Here is an 8,889-nt window from a genome sequence, read left to right as displayed (position 1 = left end):
GGACTCTCGCCTGTCCCCTAGCGGGCAGAACCGGCGCTGCAGCGGCACCGCTCGGCGCCCGGCGCCGGGACCAGGACCGGGATCGGGACCAGGATTGGGACCGGGATCGGGACAGGAACCGGGACCTGAATGAGGGTCGAGGCCGGGGTCAAGGGAAGCCGCTGTCCTCAGAGCCTCCGCCAAGATGTCACCGCGCGGCCCCAGCCCGCGCTGCAGCCCCCGCTGGGACCGAGACTTGACCGAGACTTCTCTCTGCTCCCGGCCCCGCGCGTCGGAGCTCGCACCGAAAAGGGTCTTTTCTCCCGTTTTTCGGGCATTTGCACCGGGCAAATGTAAACCGGAGCAAAATCACGGCAGGGAGTGGCGTGGGACACTCTGCACCCCCCGCCCCCGGTTCCTGAAGTTTGGGGTCACCCCACTCCCCGAGCCCCGGGAACCGCGGGCCGGCTGCGGGGAGCCCGCACCGGGCTGAGAACGGGACGGGTACAAAGCACAGGGACCCCGTACTGAGATTCTAAGAGATCTTTTTGCAAACGGGACTGTGAAAGGGACCGGGAGTGCGAGCGGGAGTTCGAAGAACCAGAGTTCCAACCGCGCTGCGAACGGGACCGGGCTGTAAATCCCCGAGAGCGCAAACCGCGATGGGGACGGGATCTGTCAGTGCACCCCCGGGAGTGCGAACCGGGATGGGAACGGGACCGGGCTGTAAATCTCCGGGAGCGCAAACCGGGATGGGGACGGGATCTGTCAGTGCACCCCCGGGAGTGCGAACCGGGATGGGAACGGGACCGGACTGCGCAGCAGCGGAGCGCGAACGGGGCTGCGGACGGGACGGGGCTGCCAAACACCCAGAGCCCCAGCCGGGCTGTGAACGGCACCAGGCGAGCGAGCCCCAGCAGCGCGAACGGGGCTGCGAACGGGAGCGGAGCGCGCAGCCCGGAGCCCGGCGGGGGGCGCGGGCCGGGCCGGGCGCGGAGCCGGGCGCTGACTCAGCCGCCGCCGCCCCGGGCCGTGACGCGCCGAGGGGCGGTCGCTGCCGGCTCCATATAACGCGGCGGCCGCCGTGCAGAGCTCACACCGACCCTTCCTGAGAGGGAAGAGGGGCTGAGCAGCCGGGCAGGCAGCGCCTTCCTCCTTCTCCTCGTCTCCTTCTCGGCGCAAGCTGCGCTTTTGCCGGCGTCAATGAAACTGGCAGCGATGATCAAGAAGATGTGTCCCAGCGAGGCCGAGCTGAGCATCCCCGCCAAGAACTGCTACCGCATGGTCATCCTGGGCTCCTCCAAGGTGGGCAAGACGGCCATCGTCTCACGCTTCCTCACCGGCCGCTTCGAGGAGCAGTACACGCCCACCATCGAGGACTTCCACCGCAAGTTCTACAGCATCCGTGGTGAGGTGTACCAGCTCGACATCCTGGACACCTCGGGCAACCACCCCTTCCCAGCCATGCGCCGCCTCTCCATCCTCACAGGTACTTGTCAGGAGGTCCCTGTGCCAGATTTCTGCTCAGTTTGGGGATGGTTTTGCAGTCCTGGGAGGAGGGAGGTACAATTTTGAGTGTTCAAGTGGTTGGGCAGCTCGTCTTGGTGCTGCCTGGTCCTTCTCTCTCCAAGCCTGTATTTGGCTCAGGAGTGGGTCTCTCTGCGTCCCCATCCCTGCAACCATCTCACCTTCCCTCTTTGTCCTCAGGAGACGTTTTCATCCTTGTGTTCAGCCTGGACAACCGAGACTCCTTTGAGGAGGTGCAGCGCCTGAAGCAGCAAATCCTGGAGACCAAGTCGTGCCTGAAGAACAAAACCAAGGAGAACATCGAGGTGCCCCTGGTCATCTGCGGCAACAAGGGCGACCGGGACTTTTACCGGGAGGTGCAGCCCCGGGAGATCGAGCAGCTGGTGGGAGGGGACCCCAAAAAATGTGCCTACTTCGAGATCTCGGCCAAGAGGAACAGCAGCCTGGACCAGATGTTCCAGGCGCTCTTCGCCATGGCCAAGCTGCCCAGCGAGATGAGCCCCGACTTGCACCGCAAGGTCTCGGTCCAGTACTGCGACATCCTGCACAAGAAGGCGCTGAAAGGCAAAAAGCTGCTGAAGGAGGGCGGCCGGGGCGGCACGGAGGAGGCGTACGGCATCGTGGCCCCCTTCGCCCGGCGGCCCAGCGTGCACAGCGACCTCATGTACATCCGGGAGAAAGCCATCGGCGGCGGGCACGGCAAGGAGAAGGATCGCTGCGTGATCAGCTAGGAGCCCCCGCTCGCCGCGGGGAAGAAGGAAGGAAGGAAAGGAGGAAAGGAGGAAAGGAGGAAAGGAGGGGGGAAAGATGCTCGTTTCCAAATTGACTTTGGGCAGGTGCCCAGCCGGGCAGAGAGGGCGTCGCCTCTCCCCCAGCCTCCCTCCTCCCTCTTTCATCATCTCCCTCCCCGGAGATTTTGGGAGCGAGGGATGCGAAGGGGGAGGCTTTGGAGGGCAGGAGGGGATGTCACTGGGAACAGCCTCCTCCTCTGGGCAAAGAGACAGGGAAAGGGTGAGCTGCTGGGCAGCCAGGTGGGAGGGTGAGTGTGGAGGGCACAGACCTTGGTGTTTCTTTCCCTCCCAAACCACCCAGCCTCAGGCACTGCCTTCACGAGGGAGGGCAGGGGCCTGGTCAGCATCTGCCTGGGGCTTTGGGGTTGGTTCTTGATTTTATTTTTTTTTCCAACTTGAGAAGCTGTGCACGGACTCTGGCTTTGTGTTGTGTGTTCATCTGTGTCTGCAAAACACATGCAGAAGACACTCCTTAGCTGTTGCAAAGACATTGCAGAGTTACAGCCCCGATGGACCAAAAAACTGACTCTTGTTTACATTTGTCTTGTTTGATTTGCAAGATTTGGGGGGGGGGGGGAGCGGGAAGGGTTTTACAAAATAAAATAATAGGCACTTTATGTAGGTATTGTTTGTCATTGACATGAACAAAAAAAAAAAATCTTCAAGTGTTTCTACCGTGGGTGAAACTTGATGTTTTATTTTTTCTACAAATTAATAAAATCTTTTTAAAAATTACCCCTGTGGGTTTGCCTTTGCTTCCTTGCCCTATCCCATAGCAAAGCCTGATCAAGAGAAGGCCTGAGCTCCGAGGTGACAAAAGCAGCCTGTCACTCCAGCCCTGTATTGCCCCATTTTCCCCGACTCCCAGAGCAAAGGTTCCCGCCTCTGCGAGCCTCTGCGAGCCGCCGGGTTTTGCCACACAGGGTAAGGAGGGGCCGGGCAGGGAGCTGCTCGCTGCAAGGGGTCACCGAGCCAGCACTCTTTCCTCACTGCACTACGCTGAGAGTGACGGTGCTGGCAGCCCCATGACACGGCGGGCAGGGCATGTCACTGCCTGCAGTCACCCAGCAGACTGACATCACTCCCTTCCAAAGAGCTGATTGTGTTTCATGCTCTTTGCCGACTAACTAAGCGCACTTTAATGATGTCAACACAGACTGATTCATTGGCACCCCAGCTGGGATATTGTTTTTACTCTGCAATATGAGTAAAGGAAGTACTTTGCTCGAAAGGTCACCTTTACATCTGATGGTTTTTAATCTCTTCCCAATAACACGTTGCAGTAATCATTGCTAGAAGTGAAAGGGAAACGGGAGCACTCTTCAAAGAAAGCTCATTTTCAACCTCCGCTTCCCCCTCATGCAGCAGCACAAATTTGTGTTTAGTACATATTAATGGCTAAAAAAAAATCATACTGAAGCCACAAAACAACGGTGGGGGAGTGAGGCTGCAAAGCAAACCTTCTCGGTTTCACTTGAAACTTGGATTCAAGTTTACAGAGTTAACTTGCTCCTGAGCTAAGTGCCAGACATTTCTTTGGCAACAAGTTGTTTCTTCCAGCTCTGCCTATGCCTGATTTCACAGGAACAGCAACTGGCAAAAGAATGGAAAACATCATCCAGGCATGAGACACAGGAATTTATTGAGCTGAGACAGGCAATGGCTGGTGGAAAGGCAATTTCAGTAATAAAAAAATGTGTACATTGTGCTTTGTTTATCTCGGTGTTCTGCTTTACTCAGAGTTTACACACTGGCACCTTCCCAAAGAAAGTACTAGTACAGTATCTCGGTGGGGACAGAGTAAATCTCTGAGCTACAGGTGAGTTGCAAACATCCCACTGAGCAGAATGACCTGTTCCAGCTGCTCAAATGTTTGTGGTTGTGGGAAGCCCCTGGATGTGGAACTTACCTGTCCTGTTGAGCCTGACTTTATATGGAATAACTAAAAGCTTTTATCATTTATGCCCTTTGTTTTGATTCTTGCCCTTCCTCTGTTTTAAGAGGGAAAGATTTTGGAGCTGGGCTCAGGATCCCATGTGCTGCCAACATCCTGCCCCTGCTCCACCCACATCCACTCGGTGAACACACAAGAGAGGCAGTTTGGAACTTATAAATCTTTATTTGACTCATCTCAGACACAACCACCAATTGTTTAAAAAGAGAAATACAGAAGTAACTGAAGTAATCATTCCTCTTCCAACACACAGGGAATGGAAAGTGTACCAGAGACTCTTTCCAGGAGCAGGGCCAAACAGTTCATGCTTCCCTCTTATGTTCCCTTTTGATGTTTGGCCATTTTTAAGTAAAAAAAAAAAATTGCAGAAATGCCCCCTTTTTCACCAGCAGGTACTTTGACCCTTAGTGAGGAGAAAGCAAAATGTCTCCTGCTTGTTTGAACGTAAAAAAGAAGAACCTCACCCTGAGAGAAAACAGGAGATGGGATATATAAGTGCACAGTCCTGCAGCTGATCAAGGGAACATGCTGCTGCCACCCTCTCAGGAGAGCACACGGTGTCCTGGCCCAGTGTCACACACCCATGGTGCACACAGGCACAGCACCCTGCAAACACAAAACCTAAAGAAAGAAATGTCAACTTCTGCCACCCTGTTCAGCCTGGACAGGAGGGATCTCAGACCCAGAGAGTGGAGCTGTGTCTTTCCTACTCCTTGGGGATTTCAAACATGCAAAGGCTCTTGTACTTCTGCAGCAGCTCGTTCTTGGTCCGGACCTGCTCCCGCAGGTTCTGCAGCTGCTGCTGCTGCTGCTCTGGGCTCACCCCGATGCCAGGCATGGAGCTGATCAGCTTCCTCATCTCCTGGAACTTGTTCTTGAGCTCATTCAGTACCTGGTGAACATCCTGGCTGTCCTTGTCCATGCTGTAGAGGAGAGAAAATCGAGACACTGAGAATTCTCCTATTGAAAACGCTGTAATTTCCAATGCAACCAGGGTTTAAACTGGAATTCACTGGGAAAATTGCTCTTGGTATCTAGGTACACACTCCTGATTCACCTATCCCAATAAAATGACACATATGGATATAGACTGGGTAGCTACGGGGCAACCTGGTATCCTGCAAATTTCCAGCACACAATCCAGTCACCTCAGGATGCATTAATCAGGTTAGGAGCTGCTCTGCAGCTTTCAAACATCACCCTGGAGCAAGCTAAATTCTCCCTCTGAACTCCTGTACCTCTCTTTGGGGAAGGTAAGATTGCATATGTGTTGTGTGTAGTCACCTGGAAAAAAAGACCTCAGTCTCACCCGTGACCTGTTGCTGCTATAATACAAAAAAAAATCAATGCAGCCAAACAGCTCGACAGCAGAAAACAGAAACTGCTCCCCAAAGTGTCAGAGAGTGTCCAAAGGCAGAGAAAATGGTACTTGGGAGCTTTAAAATGAGTCTCTGGGGATTATTACTTAATAAAAGAGAAGCAGCGGGGGTTTTTTGGGGTTGGTTTGGGGTGTTTTTTTTAAGAGCAGCAGAATTGGCTCTGCAGCCAGCTCTGTGCTTTTCAAGGCTCAGTGTTGTCTGAGGCAGCGTCTGCCCTTGAACCCTCATTAGTATCTGACTCAGCTTTGTTAGCACCAGCAAGAAGTTTTACTGATTCCAGGCAAAAGCAAGTCCCCGCTTCCAGGCTGCCTGTTAACAGGGAGAGCAGGATTCTAATGGTCTTTGAAAAACTGGGAGCCTGTTCAATAGCCAGACCTAAAAATAAATCTGCTTGGCATGACCAGGGCAGAGAGGTGCTCGATTATAACTTTGGGGAATCGTGACATGGCTGAGAGCAAAACTTTTAAGCAGATGGCAGCCGCTTGTTTCAAAAGCCTGTTGGAACAAAATATTCATTATTCCCTTCTAAATAAAACTGCAGCTGGTACTATAATGTCTCCCCATTATGCAGGCACTCAGGGCCAGGTTGGCAGTGGAAAAGTACAGAAACAGACACACAACCAACCCCACGGCACATCTGGGGAAGGATGGGGTGACACTGCCTTTCATCCACCACAGCTGCAGGCTGGCTTTGACAGGGGCGTCCTCCCCACATCCCATTCCTTCCCCACTCAAAGAGAACTGACAGCTGCCTGTTGCCTGGTTGATGCAAAGGGGTAAATATTTCAGGGTTGGTGGGGTTTTTTCTTCCTGATGGGTAGTTTTCAAGCCACCAAAGCAATTCATGGAGAGGTAGGAGTGAGAAGGTGTGGGAAGAGCCTGCAGCTGCCTGCACTAACACAGGATTCAACACAGCATCCAACCACAGCCTGTGCTGATACAGTGGGCACAAAACCTGCCCTAAGGCACAGTGCCCTTCACCACACCAGCACAACCCACCATTCGTAGAGCCACACAGAAGGGACCTCAGCAGTGATGCCACTGACTGTGCGAGGCTGAAAACGCCAGCAGACTCTGTTTAGAAAAACTTTCTCCAGACCCAAACAACAGGAAACAGCACCCATCCTTGAATGTCAGCAAATGTACGCGATACATCCTCGCTCCGGAGCACAGAGTCACCTTGGAGATGTGTCCTCACAGCTGAGTCAGTGTCAGAACAGCAGGGCTGGGCTCTGCTACTGGAGGCAGAGGTAGAGGACAGCCCGTTTGCCATCTGTCAGGGACAGGAGGCACAGCATCCCACCGCTGGCCACCCTGGTGCCACCTTTCTGCCACAGTCGCCCAGGAAACGCCACACACCAAGCCAAGGGAGGCAGCTGGGCAGCAGGAGTGGGTGGCTCGGTGGGACAGGGCACAAGATATCCCTGGGACTGTCATCTGTGAGTCACTACAGCCTGATCAGTGACACATCACAGCCTGGGAGGTCTCAGCCCATGGCTATGGCCCACTCTGGTGATGTACAGGCACACACCTGGCAGGGGATTTAGCCTCACTCTATGGTCTGCACAGATCAGAGAGAATCAAGGTCGGGGGGAACCGGATGGCCTACAGCTAGCACAGTGGGGAAACTGAGCAAAATTACAGTGTTTGTGTTCTTATGCCCATTCTGGACTGGTGTGTCAAAGGTATTCATTGCATGGGCAATGGACTGGGCTGCTTGGGCTGCAGAGTCATTAAGGATCAACATCCCTCACCTTTTAGACATGTTTGCTCCAAGTGAAACATCAGCAGGACACACATCAGCTCCTCAATGAGTGCACAGGGAGAAGGCAGAAGACAGCAATTCATGCTTCCTATGCCCACTGCCTCACCCTGCCCAGGTGAGAGCACAGAGCCTGCCTGGATGGATTTCCGTGGCTGAGACATCCCCTTTCCGGGAATTCAGATAAGCATCTCTGGAGGGGTTATCCTGGCCCAGAAATACATCAGTTCTCAGGACTCTTGTACCAGCACCTTTCACCTGTACAGTGCTTATCTTGAGCTGGGAAGAGAACAGTGTATGTCCCACCGAGGAAGCCATCCCCCTTTTTACAACTTCCCAGAAATGGGCTGCATTCCTGATGCACTGCCTGCACTTCCTGAGGCTGTTATCAGCCAGAGTAGAGTTCTCTGGAGCAATAACCCAGCGGACACACAGTGCTCCTGCTCTGGGGTTAGTGGTGGGGCAGTGTACCTGGGCCATGGGAGCACCTGCACTGCTCAGGTGACCCTGACACCACCCAGGTAGGACTCAGAGTGCAGATGTGCTTGGGGCTGTGCCAGCTCCCTGCAACACTTTTCCCAGGAACTCCAGCTGAGATAAAAAGGGCGAAGGAGATGCTGGCAAGATGGAGAGCATCACTAGAAGGGTGACACCATTGCCCTGCTACCTCTTCAGGGCATCCTGGGGAAGTGAGGGCTGGGAGAGCATCACTTGAGGGAGGATCCAACAGCTCAGCTCCCTGTTCAAGGCACTGTGAGGATGCTAAGGATGAAAAAAACAACTTAGAGGAAACCCCATAACTCTGCTCCCTGTCCAGAGCGATGCTGGGAGCCGGGTAGCATCACTAGAGGGGGCATCCCATTGCCTCACTCCCTATGCAGGGTACCCCCGCGGATGCTGTGACTGGGAGAACATCACCGGCGAGGGCCCCCCTTAGCCCCGCTCCTCACGCAGGCCCCCGAGAGCTCCGGTGTGAGGCAGCACCGTCCGAGCGGTGCGGCTGCGGCAGGGCCGCGGCTCCCGGCAGGGCGGGGGGCGGCGGTGGCCGTGCCCGCCGTTACCATTTGATGATGTCGTGGACGAGCGGCAGGAAGGAGAACTCCTCCTGCGCGGGCGGCAGCGGCGGCGGCTTCTGCTCGGCGGGCGGCTCCGGCGGCGGCGGCTCCTCAGCGGCGCGGCCCGCGGGCCCGGACGCCATGGCGGGCCCGGCAGTGACGGAGCGGGGCGGGCCCGGCCTGGCTCCGCCTCACGGCCCGCACGGAGCCGCCGCCGCGGCCCTCACGGAGCCTGGAGCCGGGCAGCGGTCGGGGCTGGGGTGTGCGGCTGTGCTCTGCACCCGCACTGTGATCCTGCTGAGACTCCAGCGATCCCCCCGAAACCCCCAGTGATCCCCCCTAAACCACCAGTGATCCCCCCTAAATGCCCCCACTGTGATCCCGCCTGTGCAGCAGTGATCCCTCTTCACCCCGCCAGTGATTCCCCTGAGACCCTCAGTGA

The 8,889-nt window shown here is 55.4% G+C and overlaps 2 protein-coding genes across 3 annotated transcripts; one reads left to right on the top strand and one right to left on the bottom strand.

Annotated features, from left to right (window-relative positions):
• Positions 1–1,069: 1,069 nt before the first annotated feature.
• On the top strand, positions 1,070–3,032 carry RASD1 (ras related dexamethasone induced 1). Of its 2 annotated transcripts, none has more exons than XM_066560679.1 (2): positions 1,070–1,468; positions 1,758–3,032. In XM_066560679.1, exons 1-2 carry the CDS (start codon positions 1,183–1,185, stop codon positions 2,330–2,332), a joined length of 861 nt encoding a protein of 286 aa, XP_066416776.1. In that variant the 5' UTR covers positions 1,070–1,182; the 3' UTR covers positions 2,333–3,032. The 2 variants fall into 2 exon arrangements, with proteins under 2 accessions (XP_066416776.1, XP_066416775.1); XM_066560678.1 differs by having other exon boundaries at positions 1,687–3,032.
• Positions 3,033–4,396: 1,364 nt separating this feature from the next.
• Positions 4,397–8,591, bottom strand: MED9 (mediator complex subunit 9). The gene is made up of 2 exons (XM_066560783.1): positions 8,454–8,591; positions 4,397–5,174 (listed from the first exon to the last, which is right to left on the bottom strand). Exons 1-2 carry the CDS (start codon positions 8,588–8,590, stop codon positions 4,958–4,960), a joined length of 354 nt encoding a protein of 117 aa, XP_066416880.1. The 5' UTR covers position 8,591; the 3' UTR covers positions 4,397–4,957.
• Between the last annotated feature and the right edge of the window lie 298 nt (positions 8,592–8,889).

The sequence above is a fragment of the Molothrus aeneus genome, chromosome 16 (assembly GCF_037042795.1).
Source record: "Molothrus aeneus isolate 106 chromosome 16, BPBGC_Maene_1.0, whole genome shotgun sequence".
Taxonomy (NCBI): domain Eukaryota; kingdom Metazoa; phylum Chordata; class Aves; order Passeriformes; family Icteridae; genus Molothrus; species Molothrus aeneus.
This window is presented reverse-complemented; position numbering and strand designations above follow the sequence as displayed.